This window comes from Nycticebus coucang, chromosome 2, assembly GCF_027406575.1.
Source record: "Nycticebus coucang isolate mNycCou1 chromosome 2, mNycCou1.pri, whole genome shotgun sequence".
NCBI classification, from domain to species: domain Eukaryota; kingdom Metazoa; phylum Chordata; class Mammalia; order Primates; family Lorisidae; genus Nycticebus; species Nycticebus coucang.
The window spans coordinates 17,391,799-17,414,201 of NC_069781.1; the positions used below are offsets into that span (position 1 = coordinate 17,391,799).

At 46.6% G+C, this 22,403-nt stretch overlaps 1 protein-coding gene across 7 annotated transcripts in view; it reads left to right on the forward strand.

Annotated features, from left to right (window-relative positions):
• Positions 1-22,403, forward strand: part of CDK5RAP2 (CDK5 regulatory subunit associated protein 2) — a 209,783-nt gene that overhangs the window by 181,202 nt on the left and 6,178 nt on the right. For 6 of the 7 annotated variants that reach the window (XM_053564215.1, XM_053564233.1, XM_053564223.1 and 3 more), the window contains 7 exons: positions 2,374-2,490; positions 4,499-4,688; positions 7,814-7,935; positions 9,059-9,301; positions 12,061-12,138; positions 13,089-13,351; positions 15,686-15,829. In XM_053564215.1, coding sequence (XP_053420190.1) covers positions 2,374-2,490; positions 4,499-4,688; positions 7,814-7,935; positions 9,059-9,301; positions 12,061-12,138; positions 13,089-13,351; positions 15,686-15,829 — 1,157 coding nt within the window. Of the gene's footprint in view, positions 1-2,373; positions 2,491-4,498; positions 4,689-7,813; positions 7,936-9,058; positions 9,302-12,060; positions 12,139-13,088; positions 13,352-13,571; positions 13,772-15,685; positions 15,830-22,403 lie in introns of all 7 variants that reach the window. The other variant, XR_008374822.1, reaches the window with a different exon arrangement.

The window sequence follows — 22,403 nt, forward strand, 5'->3', positions numbered from 1 at the left end:
AGTATGAGCTTGTGATGACAACATTTGGAGGGAGCCTCAGGGGTGGACCTCACTACTCAGGTTAGGTTTAGGCTGTGTTAGGAACTGTTCTGCAGCCTCATTATTTCTTTGAAATCCTACCTTCAAAGCTGTAACCTTCCCTTTGGTCATTGTAGACCCTGCTGTAGAATTGTTCCTGCTCATTCAGATTACTACTCAGTACTAGTTTGACTCCAGCCTATTGTCAGTAGTGATGTTAATATGGATGGTGATAACAGCTACAACATTAGTGATTTTTGTTGAGCTACTAGAGACTTAGGGAATATATGACTCACCAGAGGTCATGCAGCTCTCAAGAAGCCAGAGTCATAGGTGGTGCCTGTGGCTCAGTGGGTAGGGTGCTGGCCCCATATACTGAGGGTGGTGGGTTCAAACCTGGCCCCAGCCAAACTGCAACAAAAAAATAGCTGGGCCTTGTGACAGGTGCCTGTAGTCCCAGCTACTTGGGAGGCTGAGGCAAGAGAATCGCCTAAGCCTGGGAGTTGGAGGTTGCTGTGAGTTGTGACGTCATGGCACTCTACCAAGGGCGATAAAGTGAGACTCTGTCTCTAAAAAAGAAGCCAGAGTCATGGTTCAAACCCAGGTGTCTCTGAGAAGATGCCAGAGTTCTTAGGGGAGAGACATGTGAGTGAAAACAATTACGTGAACACTGTGATAAGTGAATCACAAACGTGAGGACGAGGTGGTGCCCAGTGGAAACATCTGGAGAACTAATGTTCTACCTCCCTTGTAACATTCAAATCAGAGTCTGTACCAGGATGCTTTCAGCTGCAGATAACAGAATATGAGTAAAAATTGATGTTAACAAGAGGGGTTTATGTTTTCTTACAAGAAATCCAGAGGCAGGTAGTTGCATGGCATGTTTTAAGGCTCACTGATTGCAGAGTTTGGAGTTAGCGTCTGGGATGGCTGCAGTCATTGCGAGCATGCCATCCTCTCAGGACAGTGTCCAGAGCATGAGAAAGGAGTGGGGGAGGCTTCTCTCTGTCCTTCTCTTTTTATCCAGAGAAAATCTTTCCCAGCAGCCCCAAGCAGACTTCCCTTCAGGTCCCATTGGCCAGAAATGGCATGTTGCCTATGTCCTTGGGGAAGGCTGCTGGGGAAAGCAAGGAATTTGCCTCTGTGCTATAGTAAGTGGACTCAGTGAGTGTGAAGGAAGAAAAGGGGAAGAACGTGCCTGCTAGTGCACAGGGCAGCTTGCACACAGTGGACACTGTCCTGAGGGTAATTGTCTATGGTACAGATGTCAGAGGGTGAGGAATGTTGAAGGGGAGTATCAAGGGAGGTATCCGGCAAAAGAAGTGTCATCTGAGCTGGGTTTAAAGGAAGGGACAGGATTTCAGGGCACAGACAAGAGCATGGTGAAGTATTTGTAGTTGAGGACATAACTGCTAGCCAGTCTGGAGCTCTAGACCCTGATCTTTCAGGTATGCACTTAAAGGCAGTGAATTTGACCTAGAGTCGAAAGTGTGATTTGACTGGTAAAAAGAGTGGTAGGCATTCTAGGCAAAGGGGATACCTCCTTCTGTAACATCGGGGAGGTGTTTGGGGACACAGGTGTGATCCATTTTGACTGCCTTAAGGGCTTAGTGGCCTAGAGGGGAAAGGTAGTATAGGGCTTACCTTGAGATTGGAGCAGACAAGGGAGACCCATGTGCTCTGGCCTGAGCAGTTGGACTCTGTTTTGTTTGTCTTTCACCATGGTGGGGGGGGGGGGTGTGCACCAGATGTTACTTGAGCAGAAAATAACATTAATGGACTATATGTAAGATAATAACCCTATTCACAGAAGGGGAGGGAGGCAAGCTTAGAGCATGGTGATGAGGCCTGAACTGTAGGGACAGAAAAGAGTGGACTAGTGTCTGAGGTGTTTTGGAGAAGGAGTCAGCGCTTGTGATTGCTCGATTGGGCAGTGGAAGGAGAGGGGTGTAGGATAGAGCCCAGGTTTTCAGCTTGGGGTAGGGGGTGTGCTGATGCCTTCTTCTGGGGGCAGAAGGGTGAGTTCAGCTTTGGACTGAGCGGCCTCAATGGTGGGGCCAGCAGCTGGCTAGCTACGTGAGGTTTGACCTCAGGAGGGATATCTGTGAAGGTCCTGGTCCAGGGCCCCTGCTTTGCTCACCCTTAGGACAGGGAAGAAGTGAGGGAGGCTCTCTTGCCCCTCTTTCAAGCTCACTCTCATTTCCTTCTGGCCTCTGGTTATATCTTATGTAGTTCACAGGAGTGATTTTCATTGCATGTTGTGTTAACTCATTGTTTAAAATTGTTTTCTGGAAAGTTCCAACCATGCTGCCCTGGAGACTATTTATAAATCACTCTTTATGTGTGTTTTAATAGGTCCTACAAACATTTGTGCATCTGGTTCAGAGCTGCATAACTCTCTAACATCAGAAATTCATTTCTTGAGAAAGCAAAACCAGGCCCTGAATACAATGCTCGTTAAAGGATCCAGAGGTAAGAATCAAAGGAGTGACTGCAACCTAGAACCCCATGGAAAGAATGTAGGTGTTGGAGTCTGACCAGCCTAGGTCTCCGTCCTGCAGCTTTGTGACAGCTTTACCCCGTGTAGTTGTCACAGCAGACCCTGTGAGGTGTGCCTGCTGTACAGCTCAGAGAACTGGAACCAGAGAGGTGAAGGAGCCTCTAGGGCTATTGCAACAATTAAACAGGTAAAGCTCTCAGCACAGTGTCTCTTATAGGCACTCAGTGGATGTTACTTTGTTTACTTTTCACTCATTATCCTGTATAGACACCTCTCTTTTATCCCAGTTCATATGGTGGAAGAGTGAAGGAAATAAATACATCACTGCCCAAATCTCAGCCAGAGATTTCTGCTCTCAGCAAAGTTTATCCAGTATTTCTTATGAAGATCTCATCTCTTAATTCCTTATATTTGGAATTATAGTATTCCCAAAGAGCTTTTACTTACATTATCTTTGAATACTTAAAACAATTCTGCAATGAGGTATTATTAGAAATATTTTATAGATAAGAAAACAAGGTCTGGAGAATTGCCCTGACTGTGGTCACAGCACTAGAAGGTGTGGAGCTGAAACTTTGGTCAGCTTATCCCACATTTCCTAGAGAATATTGATGCTGATTTCAGCCTAAGAGATGAAATCGGGCCTAATGTAGGTCATTCATTCATTCAGCGAACACTTCCTGTATCCTGTTCCCCATCAGGGCCTGTGGAGATTCTGATCCAGAAATGAGTGAGGCCTGGTCCTTTCCCTCGGGGGCTCATGGTCTGAGGGGAGAGGCAGCCAGATCGCCATGGCTGGCCAGGCATGAGCGTTAGCCACAGTAAAGGCATCCTGACTGGGAAGAGCTAGTCTTCAAGAGCTGAGTCTTGAAGAAAAAGGAGGGATTAGTCAAGGTGTCTAAGGTTTAGAGGAGCCAGGGCCTTCTAAACAGAGGAGGGCAGACAAGGGCCTAGGGGTGAGAGGGGAGGGATTATATGCAACTTGGTGTGTCTGGAGTCTGAGTGGGGAAATGAGCACTTGCTTAGGATGCTCATGTCATGGCTGAGAGTGGAGTCGGGAAACCTGAGTCTGCATCCTGGCTCTGCCACTAATTGGCTGCCTGACCTTTGGGAAATCTTAGCCTCATCAGTCCTTAGTTTCCCATGTGGAAAATGGTGAGAATAATAGAACCTGCCTGGGAAGTTTGTTCTGAAGATTAGATGAGATGATACATGGGAAGGTATCAAGGTAAAGCCTACACAGTCGGTGCTGGTACACGGTAGCTCTCAACCACCCAGCACTGCTGGCAGCCTGTCCTTATGGCGTGCTCACAGCCCCAAGTGTGCTCGTGAAGCCCAGTCTGCACAGCGCCACATGGGGAAACTGAGGCACAGAGCCGTGAAGATCCACACTCAGGATTAGGAGGTTAGTAAACTGAGAAAATTGCACTTGAAACACAGCCATGTGCCTCTAGCACCTGCTCTCGACCATGCTATTCCTTGTGCCTGGGTGTGTTTCGTTCCTCAGGAGAGGTGATGTCCTCCTGGCTCGAGGAGTGAATGAGCCCCAGGTGCCATCTGCACAGCCCTGCTGGCCTCCTGCTGGGAGGTGCCAGGAAGGAGGAAGGCTTGTGGACTTCTCAGCACATACTGCCTGAGTTTTGAACCCTATCTCCTGCCTGTGTCTATAGTTTCTACCGGTTTGCTCCGTGAAGGCAAAGTCACTGGGCTTGCATGGCCCATTATTTAATAGAAAATTAAACAGGCCCATTTTATCCTGGTGACGTTTAATCTGTAGCCCTGATGTTGACAGATTTATCTGCCCAAAATGTATAAGATAATTAGAATGCCAAGATCATAATTTAATGCCAAGATTAAATTAAATCTCATTCTTTTTCTATTCTTGGAGTGCTTGAGCTGAAGCGCTGTATTTGCGCAATAAGGTTGGAAAAATAAATGGTGTCCCTGAGTTCTTAGTGGCGCTTTTTTTTGTGTTTGCAGATAAACAGAAAGAGAATGAAAAATTACGGGAGTCCCTCTCCAGGAAGACTGCGAGGCTGGAGCATCTTCAGCGGGAATGTGCCGGTGTGAAGGAGGAGAACGAAAGGCTGCAGAGGGAAGTCAGTGGGAAGGAGAGACACAGCCGGCAGCTGCTCGCGGAGGTCTGCAGCACCCGCAAGGAGCTGAGCAGGTGTGGCCGCGACTCGCCCGGGCCTTAGTGTGCGAGGACACAAGTGAACACTACACATCTCATGTCTGGGGACATAAAATGCATGGAGAAAAAAACCCAGGAAAATGAGAGATAGAGGACTTAGGGAGCAGGCTGCTATTTTTTATAGAGGGCAGGTCAGGGAAGTCCTCTCTGAAAAATGATCTTTGAACAGAGAGCTGAGCACAGTGAAGGGGTGAGCACTGCAGCTGTCCTTGTGGCTGAAGGGGCTCGGACCCTGAGGCCCATCGGCCTTGGCCTGTGGCTGGCAGAGCAGGGAGGCCAACACATCTGGAGAGGGCCATCTAGCCAGATGCTGAATAGTGTTGGGCCTCATAGCCAGGGTAAGGACTTCAGTGTTTGCTCCGAGTGGTGCACGAAGCCTCTGGGAGACTGAACAGAGTAGTGACATGAACCCACCTTAGACTTCACAGGGACCATGCTGAGCACTCTCGCAGTTTCCCCCTTAGACTCTGTCTTGTTCCACACTTCAGTTGTTCCTGTCAGCACTCGTGACTGCCCCGCTCTTTGAGAGTTACTGTCATCACCTTTGTCACCCCAGGTGAGTGATGTAGCAAGTTCATTGTCTTTGCCTTCAGATAGTCCTAGGTTAAGTCTAGACTCATCTCCTGAACTGTGCACCCCTGGATAAGAGACGGAACCTTTTCACGTTTCACATCCTCACATCTCGGAACCAAGGATTAAGGCAACATCTACCTTTTAGGGTGTCTGTGAAAATGACACACAATTACGTATAGAAAGGGCTAGTCATGGAACATTTGGGAAGTAGTGGCTGACTGGAATCCTTTTTGTTTCTTTCAAGGTAGAATGAAATAATTACCCATTTTTTCATTTGTGCATGTTTATGGGGTAGATGAGAAATTTTGTTACATGTGTGTAATGTGTACTGACCAAGTCAGGGCAGGTAGGGTGTCCCTCACCCACGTACAATACATTTTTAAGTGTAGTCATCCTGCTCTGCACTATCACTGAACCTGTCCTTTTATCTTTCTGTTTGTTTGTGCCTTTTCACCCACTTCTCTTCAGTCTTCACCCCACACACCCTTCCCAGCCTCTGGTATCTGGTGTTCTCCTCTCCAGTTCCATGGGATCAACTTTTTTAGCTCCTGCTTACTAGTGAGAACAGAGGCTGTTTGTCTTCCCGTGCCTGGCTTATTCGTTAACATAGTGACCTTCCATCCATGTTGCCAAGTGACAGGATTGCATTCTCACGGCTGGGTGGTGTTCTTTGTGTGTGTACATCATGTTTGCTTTATCCATTCACTTGTTGTTGGACGGTTAGGTTGGTTCCACAGCTTTTCTACTGTGAATAGTGTTGCAGTGAATATACAAGTGTGGGTCCTTTGCTATGTTGATTTCTTTTACTTTGGGTAGCAAGCTAGTAGTGGGATTGCTGGATGGAATGGTAATTCTGTTTTTAGTTGTTTGAAATACTTCTTAGTTTTTTGAGAGGTCTCCATACTGTTTTTCGTAGTGGCTATGCTAGTTTACATTCCTACCAGCAGTGTATAAGAGTTTCCTTTTCACCACAATCTTTGCCAACATCTTTTTTCTTTTAATAATAGGTGTTCTGACAGGTGTGAGGTACTATCTCACTGTGTTTTTGATTTACATTTCTCTGATGGTTAGTGACATTGAGCATTTTCTCATATACCTGCTGGTCATTGGTATGCCTTCTTTTGAGAAATGTCTATTCGTGTCCTTTACCCACTTTTTTTTTTTTTTTGAGACAGTCTCAGTATGTCACCCTGGGTAGAGTGCTGTGGCATCACAGCTCACAGCAACCACCAACACCTGGGCTTAAGCAATTCTCTTGCCTCAGCCTCCCATGTAACTGGGACTACAGACGCCTGCCACAACGCCTGGCTATTTTTTGGTTGTAGTTGTCATTGTTGTTTGCCAGGCCTGGGCTAGATTCGAACCCGCCAGCTCTGGTGTATATGGCTGGCACCTTAGCCACTTGAGCTATAGGCCTTGAGCCATTTACCCACTTCTGAATGGAATTATTTGGGTTTTTTTCTTGTGGAGTTGAGTTCCTCATATATTCTGGATGTTGGTACCCTATTGGATGAGTAGTTTGCAAATCCTTCCTTCCTATGAGTAGAAGAAAAAAGTTTTGTGTGAATATGAATAAAGCTTCTAAAAACATTTGGGTATATTGATTTTGTAAATGTAAGCCTCTGCTTCACTGGGATTAATACCCATGAGTAGGAATTCTGGATTAAAATCTAGAAATAACCCAAATGTCCAGCAGGGTAATGGATAAAAAACTGTGGCATGTCCACCCAATGGAATACAGCTTCACAATAAAAAGGGATGAACTATTGATACAAGTTACGACTTGGAAAAACTTCAGAGGCCTTAATGCTGGGTGAATAAGCCAGTTTCAAAGCAGTGACATCCTGTAAGATTTCACTGATAGACGCTTGAAAGACAAACCTGTAGCAGAGGAGAACAGACAGTGGATGCCAAAATTAGGAGTGTGTAAAGGGTGGTACACAGAGGGGACCGAGAGCAAGGGGACGGTGGCCTCACTGCCTGCTGCTGCTGCTGGTTACACAGACTTCATGAGACCATCCAACAACAAAGCCAATGTTGACATAGCTTAAATTTTTAAACAAATTTTTTTTTAAAGGATTAACACTTAGTTTTATAAGTCAGAGTTCTCCAGGGAAACAAGATCAGTAAGATGCTCTCCCCTCCTGCCAGTATACACATAGTGACATTGTGTTGGTACTGTGTAGAGAGAGAGATGTATTACAAGGTACTGGTTCATGGGATTAGGAAGACTGGGAAGTCCCTGCTCTGCTGTCTGCAAGCTGGAGGCCAGGAAAGCCAGTGGTGCAGCGTGAGGGCCACTGGGGGCTTCTGTTTGAGTCCAGCAGAATCTCACTGGAGAACCCTGGACAGGGGAAGATGGCTGTTATAGCTCAGTCAACAGAGGGAGAAGGACTTTTAACCACGCTGGCCACATTTTCGTCTGGACTCTGGCTGAGGGTGGAACTGGTCTGCTCTGAGTGGGGGAGGTGGATAGGTCGCTTCTGGTAGCACTGACTCTCCTCCCCATGTTGGTGGGGCCTTTTCAGGCTGCAGGAGGAGGTGAGGTTGAGGCAGCAGCTGCTCTCCCAGAACGACAAGCTACTCCAGTCCCTGCGCGTGGAACTGAAGGTGTATGAGAAGCTGGACGAGGAGCACAGGAGACTGAGAGGTACTGGGCGCTGTGCTCCAAGTCTGTCCTCTGCCTGGAGCTGCTGCATCTTGGGCCGTGAGCCTGCCTGCGCAGCTGGCCAGAGGGCGGAGCCCAGCACTCTCCTGAAGGGCTGTCATCAGACCCCACACTGGCCTCATGGGTAGAATAGTTACATTTTGAAGCAGGTGTCTTGGCCCACTCTTGTTTTGAAGTCACAGCAGGCAGGAAATTAATTCCTTGTGGAAGGACTTATGCTCTGGAGTCAGGCCGGCGGAAGTCTGGAATCTCTCTCTTCCTTCCTGGCTGTGTGACCTTCAGCAGGTCACTGCCCTCTGGACCTGTTTTTGCCTCTGTAAACATGTGTCTTAATACCCATCGTGTAGAGTTGTGGAAAATGGGTTATTGAAAGTATCCCAGCACAGCACCTGGCACTTAGGGGCACTCAGGCAATGTCGGACCTCAGGGAAGTTTCTCCTGCCAGTGGGCATGTCTTTTTACCCGTTCACTCAGCAAATATTTATGGAGAACTTTCCATATGCCGGAAACTTTCCATAAGTATTTGCTGCTCTGGGAGGTGGTGGTTGTCCTCGGGACTCTCTATCTTAAGAATGAACCAGATTGGAAGGGCTCTAAAAGTGTAATATTTCAGAATCAATTTTGAGGTGTGGTGGGTTTTTTTTTTAAACTAATTTTCCAGATGGTTTCTCCCTATTGAAAGTTTATTTAGAAAAGGGTCATCTCACAGCTTTCATTTTCTCCTCAAGTTGCTTTTCTTATTCTTGCTGTTGTATCTTTTTAATATACTGTGGCTCTTAAAATCATCCCCTTTCCTTCTATAATTCCAGCCCAAATAGATTTTATTACTACTAGATATAATTTCGGGGTTTGGTGTGCAATTTGCTCGGCTTTTATGGCCAGGAGGGAAAATTAATTTCCAGCTCTTATTTAGCCTGCGGAATAGGAGCAATTAAGTCTGCCAGTATCTTTGTTTCCAAAGTCAAGTTGTTATTTTACATTGTACCTGCTTCTTAGGGAAGTGGGGGTGCGATGGCAGTGTGGGTTTGAGACGCTATTGAGTTCCTTTGATGGCCGACCCTGTGTTGGGGAATAAGTCACGCCTTTTCTTTGCACATGTCTCCAGAGGCCAGAGTGTCCGGAGAAGGCTGGAAGGGGCAAGAGCCTTGCAGTGACCTGCACGGCCTTCTGACTGAGATCCAGGACCTGCGGGTGCAGCTGGAAGGGAACATCGAGACCAACAGTGCACTGCAGAGCAGGCTGGAGGAGCAGCTGGCCAGGGGGGCAGAGAAGGCAGAGAAAGGAGCCCTCGCTCTGGCTGTCCAAGTGCTGGCCGTCCCCCAGCAGTCGCTTCAGCTGGACATACCCGGTATGGCGCCTGCTTCTGCTCACTTTCTGAAAATGCAGCTGAGTCTCTGTGTGGTCCGTAAGCTTCTGAATGCTTCTTTGCCCCATGGAGGTGTCTTTCCATTGACAGCAGACATGCTCTATCTTAGGAGCCAGGGGACCTGGCCACTAATTAGCTGTCACCTTTGGCAAAATGTTGTAATCTCTGTGTGGGGCATCTTGATCCCTAGGGAAGTGGAGTTTGGGCTTCCAGCTGCCTTCGATGCCAACTGTCTTCCTCCCTGTCACCCATTTAGCCCTGCCCATATCACTCCGGTGCTGAAATTCCTTTTCATTCCCTCTTACTGCCTGTAAAAGAGAATCTAAGCTACCTACTCTGGCTTTCAGTGTCTTCAGGACCTGGAAAGCATCCTGGCAGGTGTGAAAAGTTGATCCACTGTGGGTTTATTGTCTAGCCCTGGAGAAGCAGTGTGGGGCAGCATCAGGAAGACTAGACATCTGCCACTGCCCAGCACAGGGGCTGGAGCAAACCAGGAAGCAGTCAGGCTCAGTGCTGTCAGCCAGGCCTCGCTCTTTGCTCTAGGGAGGAAGGAACTACGGCCCACAGAGTGGAAGGAGTTTGCCCCAGTGACACAGCAAGTAGGTGCAGAGCTAGAGATAGAAACCATTTCCAGCTTGGAGCCTCAAGGGTGGGGGAGGTGTGCATGAAGTGGGGCGGGGATGCCAACAGACTTCATGGACCAGGATTGCACTACAGTTTGGGTTTATCTTTACTTGGACTGGGAATAAAGTTTGTTGCCTTTAATTAGACAAAAATCTCTTAAAGAGCACCTAGTCAGATTTAGACTAATAGTGATTAGTTCATTGATTTTTTTCTTGATAAAGATTTTAAAATTTTAAACCAAAAGATGTAACAATATGAAAAAAAGCAAAGGGGGAAGAAGCCCTTTGTGATTCTTACAACAATCTTTTTTTAAACTTTGCATATTTCTCTTCAATTTAAAATCAAATATAGGTATGGATTTACGTTGTTCAAATTGGGTTTTGTGCCATTCTGTGTCCTTTCTCTTTTTCTGGCCGACATTACATCAGGCAAACTGCCCTTGCTTCCCGTGGGTTCCCTAATGATTGTTTCCAGGTTATTGTCAGTCACCGAACCATTATTGTTGATTATAAAAATGGAGTCGGATTTGGAGCTTTCATAAACATCAATGTTAATATGCTTTTTGCTGTTAAACAATAGTCTCAGGATAAAGTTCTGCTAGGGGAACCTTGCAGGGTTGGAATGGGCCACGTTGTTTGTCTTCTAAGTAGCCTGTAGGTCAGCAGTGTGCAGAGGTGGCAGCCTTAGCATGGCCTCATCAGCGCTGGGCATTGCCATTCCAAATATAGGCCTGTTCCTGGCCCTTTTTAGGGCTTTGAGGAAGTGATCCTTTGGTATCATTTGGAGATGGGCTAGGGGGGCCAGAGGAAGGACAACAATTCCATGCTTGGGGTGCCCAGGAAGGAGGGTCAAGAAGCTGAAGTGAGGAGGCCAATTCACAGCCTTTACCTGCTTGCGAAATTTGTGCAGAGGCAGCCCTAGACTTGCCTGGCAAGAGGCATCAGGACTGTTCAGAATTCACAGTGCTGCCTCAGCTGAAAAGTTTTCTAATTTCCTTGAGTCAAGATCAGAATTCTGTCACAGACAGCAGCATTTCTTTCTTTATGAAAGACTTTTCAGGGCTATATTTAAGTGCACCTGTTTAAAAGTTTTGTTCCAAAGGCTGCTTTGGCTGAAAGTGATTCCCTCAGGGGCCAGCTCCACTGAGCTGACCTGCTGGCTCCTCAGCGCTGGGAATTGTAGCACACCCTTGGGAGGTGCTGGAGGCAGTCAGCTCCTTGCCTAGTGGCATGGGATGGAAGGAGCTGGGATAGGGAATCCTGTGACCTGGACACAGTCCTTGCTCTGCCACTGACATGCTGGGTTATGCCGGTGGATCACTTCTCGTCTGCTGCCCGGTGGTCTCCCCTTCCATGAAACTTGGTTTATAAAACTGTCCTGCCCACCCAGCTGCTGAGAGTCCGATGGGTTTCAGCTGCGAAAGTTCTTTCCTTATTATAAAGTGTCACATAGATCATCCGTACAAAATCTGTTGACTTTGCCTTTTGCCTTCTCTCCCCCAGCTCCTTGTGTGGGTCACTGTCCTCTCTAGCTCAGGTTACTGCTGTAGCCTCCAGACTCACTGCTGCAGTCCAGAACAAGCATCTCAGCCTGACGTCACCCTGCTGGAGGCCATTGTGTGGGTCCCACGGTCCTCACAGCTCTGTCCTTGCATCCCACTGTGTCCTTCCCTAGCACCCAGGCTTCAGCCATGTGACCTGCTGTTTCTCCTCAGTCCCGGCTCACTCTTCTCTGCCTGTGCCTCTGCTCCTCCCACTGCCTGGGGTTTCTTTCCCTCCTTCTTATGGGTGGGTTGGTCATATTAAAAAACATAGTGCAGGTATTAGCTTTTGGGGAGCCAAGTTGAGGTCCACTCCTCTCACCTGAGTTCCCATGGCCCCATGGGGGCCTGCCTGTTCATTGGTTTTATAGGGAGGGGTCTGGGCCTGCTCGGTCTGTCTTCCTGGTGTCCTGCACAGGGCCCGGCAAGATGGGTGCCCAGTGTAGATCTGCGTAGATGCCTGTGTGCCTGAGCTCAGTGTGTATGTGTGACCTCCCTGTGACCTCACTTCCCTCTCACATGCTGACTACAGTGAGGCTAATGGCTTTATTCTCCTTCTCTGTTTTGTATTTTGTAGATGGTGACAAAGGTCTCATGGCAAGTGATAATTCATTTGATCTGTTTGATTCCATTCAGGCAGTGACACCAAAATCAGGTATGAAGCTGAAGTCTGAGCAACTGTGGCAGCATTGAGGTTGGGTGTAGAAATTCTAAATTGAAGAATGGGGCTCCCTGGGCCCAGTGCAGGAAGGAGCTTGGCAGGGGTCTGGGGTTAAGGTCCTCACCTCCCTAGCTGGTGATCTCCTGCTTGGTGTCACCAACCTTAGCAAATGCATAGGGTCCCTGTTGCTGGAGATTAAAAAGCAATCATCTTAGCGTGGCTTTCCAGGTCCTCCAGGACCTGGCCCTGGTGGCTCCGTCCAGCCTTATCACTTGTCCTGGTGTGGCCACACAGAAGGTCACCATCCTGCGGACGGGCCTGCTCTCTCCTCTCACTGTGACTTCCAGACCTGCCTTATCCCGGGTCTCTGCCAGTGAAAGTCCTGCTGTGACTGCTAACATGTGGTCAGGGCTCATCATGAGCACAGGCCCCTCTCTGAAACGCCTTTCCTGCTGTGTGGGGCACAATCACTCATCCATACTTCTCTTGATCCGGAGATAAAGCCACAGGCCTTTGCTTGTCCATAGCGTAATCCTGGCTACCAGCTAACCTGCTGCGTCTCCTAAGCAGCCTCCCCGAGCGCTCCCTCCCTGCACAGGTGTTGGCTTTGTCTCTCAGCCTGTGGGCTTCCTGCAGTGTGCGCGCATCCAATCAGGCTGTGGTGCTCGAGTCATTTGTGGGAAGCTGGGGTCTTCTGCTGAGGGGTGGCCGGTTGATAGTGTTGGTTAAATGAGCCTCTCCACAAGACAGGCTCTGAGCCCAGTATAGGGTAATACACAGACTGGCGTCTGGAGCCTCTTGCCCCCACCCCTCAGGTTTGTGTGGAGTCGAATTTGGCTTGTGAAACCCTCTCTTATGCCTCTTAGCTAGCGTCAGCAGCGTGTGTTCCTTGAATGAAGGGTGCTGTCCCAAACAGAGCTGACATCTTACCTTTTATTTTGCAGCTTCAGAGACCTCTCCATTCTCTGGGAATGATGTGGACTCCCTCTCCTGTGACAGTGGCAGCTCAGCCAGCCTCCCAGGTGTGTCTCACCTGGTCACTGGCTCCCACCTGTGGGCCAGCAAGGACGGCCACCATGTCCTGGGCCTGATTGAGGACTTTGAGGCTCTGTGCATGCAGATCAGCCAGGGCCAGGGGCTCCTTGCCCAAATGCACATTCAAACCCAAGAGGCTGTCGGTCCTGCAAGTGAAGAGCTGGCAACAAAGGTAACCTGCAAGGGAGATGTTCCCTGGGGACAGGATAGAAGGAGTTAGCTGAGGGCACTGTGAGGCAAGTGGTATTGTCTTCTGAAAGGCCCCAAGAATAGAGACCAGTTATTGTGGCCCATGAGAGCATAGAGGTTGGGTCCACTGGCAGGGGACTTGTTGGTGTTGTTGCTTTTGGTGGGGAGTAGCTTGTTGAGGTTTGTGTCTTGTGTTCCTGCAGCCACTTGTCTGGGATCCTGGGCCAGTGCTCCCATTTGTCCACTTACTCATCTGTCCTCTGCACCTACGCCCCAGTGTCAATGCTTCCGCCAGTCCCCTGTCTGTGGCTCATCAGGCTCCGGGGCAGGCCCTAATCCTCATGAAGTGTCCTGTGCCATGCCACGGCATCTGCAGCTGCTGTGATGGGCTTGCCAGGGCCAGGTCTGTGATGGGCTTGCCAGGGCCAGGTCTTCTACAGGCGCCTCAAGATTTTGGCAACTTCCACCTCTTCCTGCAGAGGGGCTTTTCGTATGATCCTGTTCCCGCCTCAGAGCAACCCTGTGATGTAGGTGATAGGGTTCCACCTTTCCAGATGCTGAGGTGAAGTTATACATGAAGTTATATATATTGTCCAATGTTCGAGCAGCTCTCTGTCCTCCAGGGTGCTCTCCTCTGCTTTCACCTCACAGGAGGTACCAGTCACCCCTTCTCCCTGGGCGGCAGCTGCAGGGCGCTCCAATTTCTAATCCGGCTTCTGCCTGCTTCCCCACCTCCTCCTGTATGTCTGCTCAGAGCAGGCTGGGCTGCCTGCCGTCCCTCCCTGGCTCCCTGTGTTCCTGCTGTGTGGAGTCTCCCCCAAGCACCTTTCCGGCCCCTTCTTCCCTGCCTCCTCTGAGAGTTAACCTCTTGTCAGGACCCTTGCTCTTCACTGCCTCCAGGGCTTGGGGGTGGATTTCTGTTTTCTCTCCAGACTGTACCAGACCTTCCAGCATCTGTAGGTCACATGTACTGATCCTTCTTCTCCGGTCCTCACTGAGGATACTGGAGCCCCCTGCTTCCCCAGACTTGTCTTGACTTTTTGTTTACTATTTCACAAAAATCAAGTCTGCCTTTTCTATTCCCCTAGATAGTTAGCTCCGGAGAGCACCAGCAGTGTCCGTGGTGCCTGGTGCTGTGTGAGGTGGGGCAGCCACTGTCTAGCACAGGGCCCGGTATGGACCAGGGGCCTAGTAAATGTTTGTGGAATAAAATAATAAATATCAAAAAAGAGTATTACTCTTTTTTGATTATAATCTTTCTTGTACAACAACTAGAAACTATAAGAAGCATAAAAACAAAAAACATTTATAAAAATGCCACTGAGAGGCCAGCACTTATTTTGACATATATGCTTTTAGGTCACTCATGACGTTTATCAAACCTACTCATAACTACATGAGTTTTATGCATTTCCGTTAACATCCTATTGACATTTTTCCTGTCAATGAAAAACTGAATATTTCTCTAGCACTTGATTTTTAATGGCTGCCAGGTAAGCTAACATGTGGGTGCACCATCATTTATTTACTCTGTCACTTGTTTGGGGCACATTGAACTGGATGAGCATCCTTTCATGTCATTGCATTTTTTCATTACTAGTTCAAAGGCTGTGAACTTTTTAGGGCTTTGCTAATGGTCACTGCTGCACTATTTTCCAAATAGATTTTATGTCTGTGAGCATTTGTCTGTTATACTTGTTTTCATTGAGTATTTTTTTATAATGATTTTTTTCTCAATTTGATATTTTTAAAGGATATGTCATTTTATGTATTTTATTACTTGTGAAAACAAATATTCCCTTTTTTCCCCATTTCCCCTTCTCTGAATCATATTTCTTTGTTTTCTCATGGCTTTTGCATCCCTCAATTTGAATTTGTTTCTGCCTGCAGAGAGGGTGAGAGAGACTTTACAAACCCTGCTGTCTTATTCACAGGGATGGTTAATAGGGACTGCTAAAGACAAAAACATTGATGTTGCTACAGTTGCCAGTGTCACTTGCTCTGGGGCATCCCTGTGGGCTGTGTAGCAGCGTGAGTGGCCATCCCGTGGATCCTCCTCTTGGCTTTGTAGCTGTAGTTAATGCTGGTGCTTATTAATCATGGTTATTGATTGGGTGAAAATCACCGCTGAAATTCTCTCATAATCTGCAATTCACCAGTCTTTAGGACAACAAATTGGTGTCATGTGGTACCAGGCTCTTGCTCAGCATGTGAAACACAAGCCCTACAGTGTGGAGATTTATGCTGCCAGTTAAAGCTTGCTTGTCCTAACCTTTTTCAAGACTGCACGTGACAGTTTTCTCATCCTCCCATGTAGGGTCCACATTCGGTGCTGCTAAGCAAGTTTATCACCCATGTGAGCGAAGCCAAGCTGATCCTGGATGAGGCCTCCAGGCAACTGAAGCTTCTCTGGAGGGTCTCACTTCCCACAGATGGCCAGTGTGGCCTTCACTGCGAGCAGGTAGGTGGTGACTCACGATTTAGAGGCTCAAGCATGCCGCTGGGACCTCGGCCACAGCAGGTGTGTCAGGGGAGGGAGGGCACCGTGTTCGCTGTGGCTTCTGTGTTCTCCCCCATCCCCCTCTGGGCCCGCCCTGTCTCTCTGAGTGTCCCATTCTCAGTGCGTATTGGTTGAGTAGAATCCGGGGTGCATTCTGTTCACAAGGAAACTGAGACTTGGGGTGTTGAGATATTTGGTCAAGGTACAGAGCTGGTTGGAAAGCTTAAGTGTTTGAATCCAGAGTTTATTCCTTTGTATGCTTTAAGTCCCACTTTGTCCCATGGACCAGCTCATTCTTTTCTGCTCATAATCCCTTTCATTTTGTAGATGCCTTTCTCTGGACCTTCTGATTCCTGTCGATAGCTTTCAGCATCATAGTTTAGTGAGCCTTGTTCAAAATCTGTTTCAACTATTTAGGAGTGACAGGCTGTGACTCACGAGTCAGGCAGAATAGAAACTGTCCCCTGACTTCTGTCTGTGGGACATATGAACTGCCATGGCAAGGTGAGCCCCCACTCTGGCTAATCAGAGAAACCGCCCTGGAAGAAGGGGCACACGGGTGAAGGAAGTTAGGACTCTCCACTGGGAGGCCTTTAGGTGTTCCCCTTTATTTATCTAACCTGTAAGTTCTTGCCGAAGGCCAGCAGGAAGGCAGAAGGGAAATTTGCATTCCACGTCATTACCTCGTTTAGTTAAACCCCTTTTGACAGCTCTCAGATCTATCAAACATGGCGATGAAGTGGCCAGTGATGCATCCCTCTCTGTCTTAAGATTTCTGTCTTGGGTTCCTGGGGAGGAAGTTCATGACCTTCTGTTGTATAGGGAAGTCATTTTTTGCCCACTTTTGGCTGGTAGGAAGGGTGGGGCTCAGCCCACGTTGGCCTTTCCTTCCTTCTAACCCACAAGCTCCTTTCCCTCACAGGCTTAGGGACACAGGTGGTCTGACTACCTGGAATGTCCCATACCCTTCCTGGCTCCTCTCCCCTTCCAAGTCTCAGATTAATGGCTACCGCAGTATTGGAGGGGCTTCCTCACCCCTCAGGCATGGCATCCTCTTCTGTTTGACCATAGCCCTTAATACAGATTTGTATTTGTTTAGTGTCTGCTCTTCTCTGTTTTCCTTCAGAGGACTATCTATTTTTTATATTTTTGAATGAATGAATTTCTTCCCATACCCCCAAACTCTAGTACCTGCTGTTTTTTAAACCAAACATATCTGAACTAAACAATTGACTCTGAATACAATACTTTTGTCCTTAGCACACATTAGTAACTATTAGACAGACAGAATACACTTACTAATTTTTAAACATGTATATTATATGTAACCTGTACACACGTTACAACCATACTGATCCTCCCTGTGTGCACACAGTCGGGCCTGGTGGGTGCCCATGGGGACTCACCCTCCTTTTCTTGGGTAATCAGTGATGCCCACTATTGTAGCATAGAAAGCCAGAAAAGGAACCTCTGAGATGGGGTGATGTGGTTGCTGGTGTACACAGACCCCCTGAGTGGTGTTAAATTGCCTCTAGCCACTTTTCTGTCACTGCTGTGTTTCATACAGTGCCTTTGCTTGGCGTGAAATTGTGTAAAGCAGATTTCCACATCTTCACCAGCAACCCTCAGGTTTTTTTTTTAACTACCTGGTGATTTCTCTGAGTGCCCTTAATTTGCCCTTGGCATTTAAAATGCCATCCCATGCAGTCCATAGGACAGCTCTGGAAAGTCTGTTTATCTAAGAAAGTTATGAGGAAGGGGCTGAGTATGGTGGCTCACACCTATAATCATAGCACTCTGGGAGGCCAAAGTAAGAGGATTGTTTGAGAGGAGTTTGAGTCCTGCTTGAGCAAGAGTGAGACCCTGTCTCTACAAAAAAACAAAAATGAGCCAGGTGTGGTAGTAGGTGCCTATAGTCCCTGCTACTCAGGAGGCTGAGGTACGAGGATTGCTTGAGCCCAGGAATTGGAGGCTACAGTGAGCTATAATAACACCATAGCATGTTAGCTCGAGCAACAGAGTGAGACCCTGTCTCAAAAAGGAAAAAATAAAAGTTATGTGGAGGGTACAAATGTACACATGTACTTGCTTATAATTTTTTAAATGGAGGATAAACAACAAAATAGGCTGCTTGTAGGGATGGATGATGTCTCTGAATAGTCCTTGTTCTGTAGATTTAACTTTGAAACTGCATAAATGTATTATATAATTATAAAGAAATCAAAATGGGAAAAAGTAATTTCTAAAAATTCCTGGCAATATGAAACAAACTTGCTGTATGTGGCAAATGTATGCATGATGAAATGCTTCCACATTTCAGGACTAAAACAGTAATTTGACTGTTCATTCCTAGTAGAAATTTATGTCAACCAGTCTGAGAGCATTAGAAGTAGTAGTAATATTGTAAGGGCAAAAAGAACTACCGAAATAAATTTAAACTGTTTTCATTGATTATGTTGTTTACTATTGGTATTAATATTCTGAAACTATATTTGTATTGTAAGATAAAAATATGTCACTAATTTCATTAGGAACTAAGGTTTTTTTTCTTTTTTATTGAGACAGCGTGTCACTTTGTCACCCTTGGCAGAGTGAAGGTGACACTCAAAGCAACCTCAGACTCTTGGGCTCAAGTGATTGTCTTGCCTCAGCCTCCTAAGTAGCTAGGATTACTGGGACTACAGGTGCCTGCCACAACTCCTGACTGTTTTTAGAGACAGGGTCTCACTCTAGCTCAGGCTGGTCTCGAACTCCTGAGTTCAGGCAATCTGCCCACCTCAGCCTCCCGGAGTGCTAGGATTATAGGTGTGAGGCACAGCGGTTGGCAGGAACTGAGATTTTTGTAAGATTAAAGAGATATAAATATAAAATCAAAGAAATGATGACCCTGTAATTCTGAATTTGAAGCAGATGTCAGTATGAACTTGTGATGTATATTTTTTATTTGAAAAGTTTACTGATATGAAGGCTGTAACCTCATTATAACCCAAGAATATAGGGAAAGGGAAAGGAGGGGAGGGGTGGGGGAAGGATGAGTGGAGGGAGGGTAATGGGTGGGACCACACCTACAGTGCATCTTACAAGGGTATATGTGAAACTTAGTAAATGTAGAATGTAAATGTCTTAGCACAATAACTAAGAAAATGCCAGGAAGGCTGTGTTAACCAGTGTGATGAAAATGTGTCAAACGGTCTGTGAAACTAGTGTATGGTGCCCCATGATCACATTAATGTACACAGCTATGATTTAATAAAAAAAAAAAAAGAAAAGAAAATATTTCAAATTGTATATAAAACCAGCACACTGTACCCTATGATTGCATTAATGTACACAGCTATGATTTAATTTAAAAAAAAAAAAAGTTTACTGACTCTCTCCACCTAAAAGGTGTTAGTACCAGTGAGCACTCCTTGTACTCAAATTGTTGTTTCTAAATTCCTTTCCCACTGGAGGGATCTAGGGTTCTTTGGAGAACTCGCCAGCTCGTACGTGTGGGGCAGGAAACATACAGTATGCACTGAGATTGTACTTTCTCCTGGTGTGAAAAGGCACAAGGCGGGAGGAGGAAGAGAACCTGAGATTCACAGTGGTTCTCAAAGTGTGGATCCCGCACCTAAGGCAGCGGCATCACCTGGAAACTTGTCAAAAGTGCAGATTCTCAGGCCTCATCCAGACCTTCTCAATCAGAAACTCTGAGAGTGGCCCCTGCAGTCTTATTTTTCAGCTCTGTAGGTAGCTTTGAGAACCACTGGATTAAAAGAAACTTAGGAGATAAATGCAAAACGTGGCTTTTTTTTCTTTCTTTCTTTTTTTTTCATTATTGGGATTCATTGAGGGTACAATAAGCCAGGTTACACTGATTGCATTTGTTAGGTAAAGTCCCTCTCCAAGACCCCACCCCTCTCCCTCCTCCTTGCTTTTCCTACCCCCCCATGACCTTAATTGTCATTAATTGCCTTCATATCAAAATTGAGTACATAGGATTCATGCTTCTCCATTCTTGTGATGCTTTACTAAGAATAATGTCTTCCATTTCCATTCAGGTTAATACGAAGGATGTAAAGTCTCCATTTTTTTTAATGGCTGAATAGTATTCCATGGTATACATACACCACAGCTTGTTATTCCATTCCTGGGTTGGTGGGCATTTAGGCTGTTTCCACATTTTGGCGATTGTAAATTGAGCTGCAATTAACAGTCCAGTACAAGTGTCTTTATGATAAAAGGATTTTTTTCCTTCTGGGTAGATGCCCAGTAATGGGATTGCAGGATCAAATGGGAGGTCTAGCTTGAGTGCTTTGAGGTTTCTTCATACTTCCTTCCAGAAAAGTTGTACTAGTTTGCAGTCCCACCAGCAGTGTAAAAGTGTTCCCTTCTCTCCACATCCACACCAGCATCTGCAGTTTTGAGATTTTATGATGTGGACCATTCTCATTAGGGTTAGATGGTATCTCAGGGTGGTTTTGATTTGCATTTCTCTAATATATAGGGATAATGAACATTTTTTCATGTGTTTGTTAGCCATTCGTCTGTAAATGTGGCTTTTATTTCAATCCTGAATCAAGCCAATTGTTTAAAAAAATAAAATTATGGGGCGGCGCCTGTGGCTCAGTCGGTAAGGCGCCGGCCCCATATACCTTGGGTCGCGGGTTCAAACCCGGCCCCGGCTGAACTGCAACCAAAAAATAGCCGGGCGTTGTGGCGGGCGCCTGTAGTCCCAGCTACTCGGGAGGCTGAGGCAAGAGAATCGCTGAAGCCCAGGAGCTGGAGGTTGCTGTGAGCTGTGTGATGCCACGGCACTCTACCGAGGGCCATAAAGTGAGACTCTGTCTCTACAAAAAAAAAAAATAAACAAATAAAGTAAAATTATGAAGCAAGCAGGGAGATTGTGTTCACTGACTCCATATTTAATGTTAGTAAGGAATTATCATTTTTTTAGATGGGGGAATGATACTGTGGGGTTTTGTGTGTATGTGTTTTAAAGGAGCCATTTTCCTTTTAGAGATATATTCTGAAATATTTTATAGTTGATATGATTGGCTTCTAGGGTTAGTTTCAAAATCATCTTGGGGAGAGCATGAGCAGGATGTAGAAGAAACAAGTTTAACCATGAATTAGTAATTGCTGACGCTGGATGGCTGCCTGGGGGCTCATTATGCAATTCTTCCTAATTTTATAAATGTTTGAGATTTTTCATTGTAAAAGGAAAACAAAGAAGGAAAACATCCTGCCCTGGAAGTCAGGCAGGAACGCTGTTGGAGAGACGGAGGCCTCCCGGAGGGGAACGGCGCTCAGCTCTGTGTTCTGCTGAGCTCCCGCCAGGCACCCAGCACTCTGCTCACGCTCAGCATCTCATTTTATCTTTTGCCATAACCTTCAGGGAGTTAGCTATTATTCTGATTTTCCAGAGGTAGGAACTGAAATCTCAGAGGTGAAGTGACTGGCTCTCGGCATCGTGTCGCTAGGAAGTGGCAGCACCGTTTTGTGGAGCCCCTGCTGCGGTTACCATAGTGTACTCATCCTGAAAAATGGAGAGTCGAATCCAGTGGAACAGCAGACGTGTAAATAATTAAAATTCCTTGTTTTAAGTGCTGGTTAGAATGTGTATGGGATTGAGGAGAGTGCCTGTAAAAATCAACCCACTAGCTGGCAAATAGCGTCCTGGCACCTGCTCTGTGCAAGGCAGTGGTGACCCGAGGGAAGGAGGGAGCTTGTGGCCAACAAGTGAACACCCAGTTACTGCAGCCCACTGTGATGTGGGGACACTGAGTGCCATGGGCACCCAGAGGAGCAGCGCCCAGACGGGTGGGAAAGGACCGTCAAGTAAAGCCTTCTAGAGGGGGTGACACCTGAGCTGACTCAGGGAGGAGAAACAGGGGTGGCCAGGCAGGACCTGAACTGATCACTGGCATCTTACAGGATCATATTTGAGTCTCACTCTGCTGCAGTGTGATGGGTCAGGGATGACTGTTCCAAATATTATAGATGAAGACCTGAGGTTGTGACTAGAGAGAAACTTGGTCCTTGGAATGTGTGGCCTGTAGATTGATGACCAGACCCTAAATCTTTGTGGGCTCTTAGCCTGCAGAAGAGAATCAAAGCAAACCTAATGTTTAAAATTAGGATCTGTTTGGGAAGAATCATCGAAGTCCCCGTACCTGACATGACTAGTTAATCTTAAAAGTAGGTTAAGGCAGGGAATCAAAAAATGATACGTACCTTAAACATTTTAGTTTAACTTAAAACAGATAAATGTGCCTTCCTTTGCCATTCTTTTGATGTCAGGGCAGGGCCTTTTCTTTGAATTTAGGTCTGCTGATTGGAGTTCCACATCTTCTTTCTTCCATAAACTACATCCATAATGTATGTCTGTCACTTTCAATTTCTGTTTCTTTAAGATGAAGAGAAAACTTAGACACTTGCAAAGCAATTTGAATATAGAATTCTTCTAGACCGTGTTCCTCCCACATCTTTTATAGTTGTCTCACCCACACCTAATTTGCCAGAAATGTGTTTTTTAGTGACTTGCTTTTAT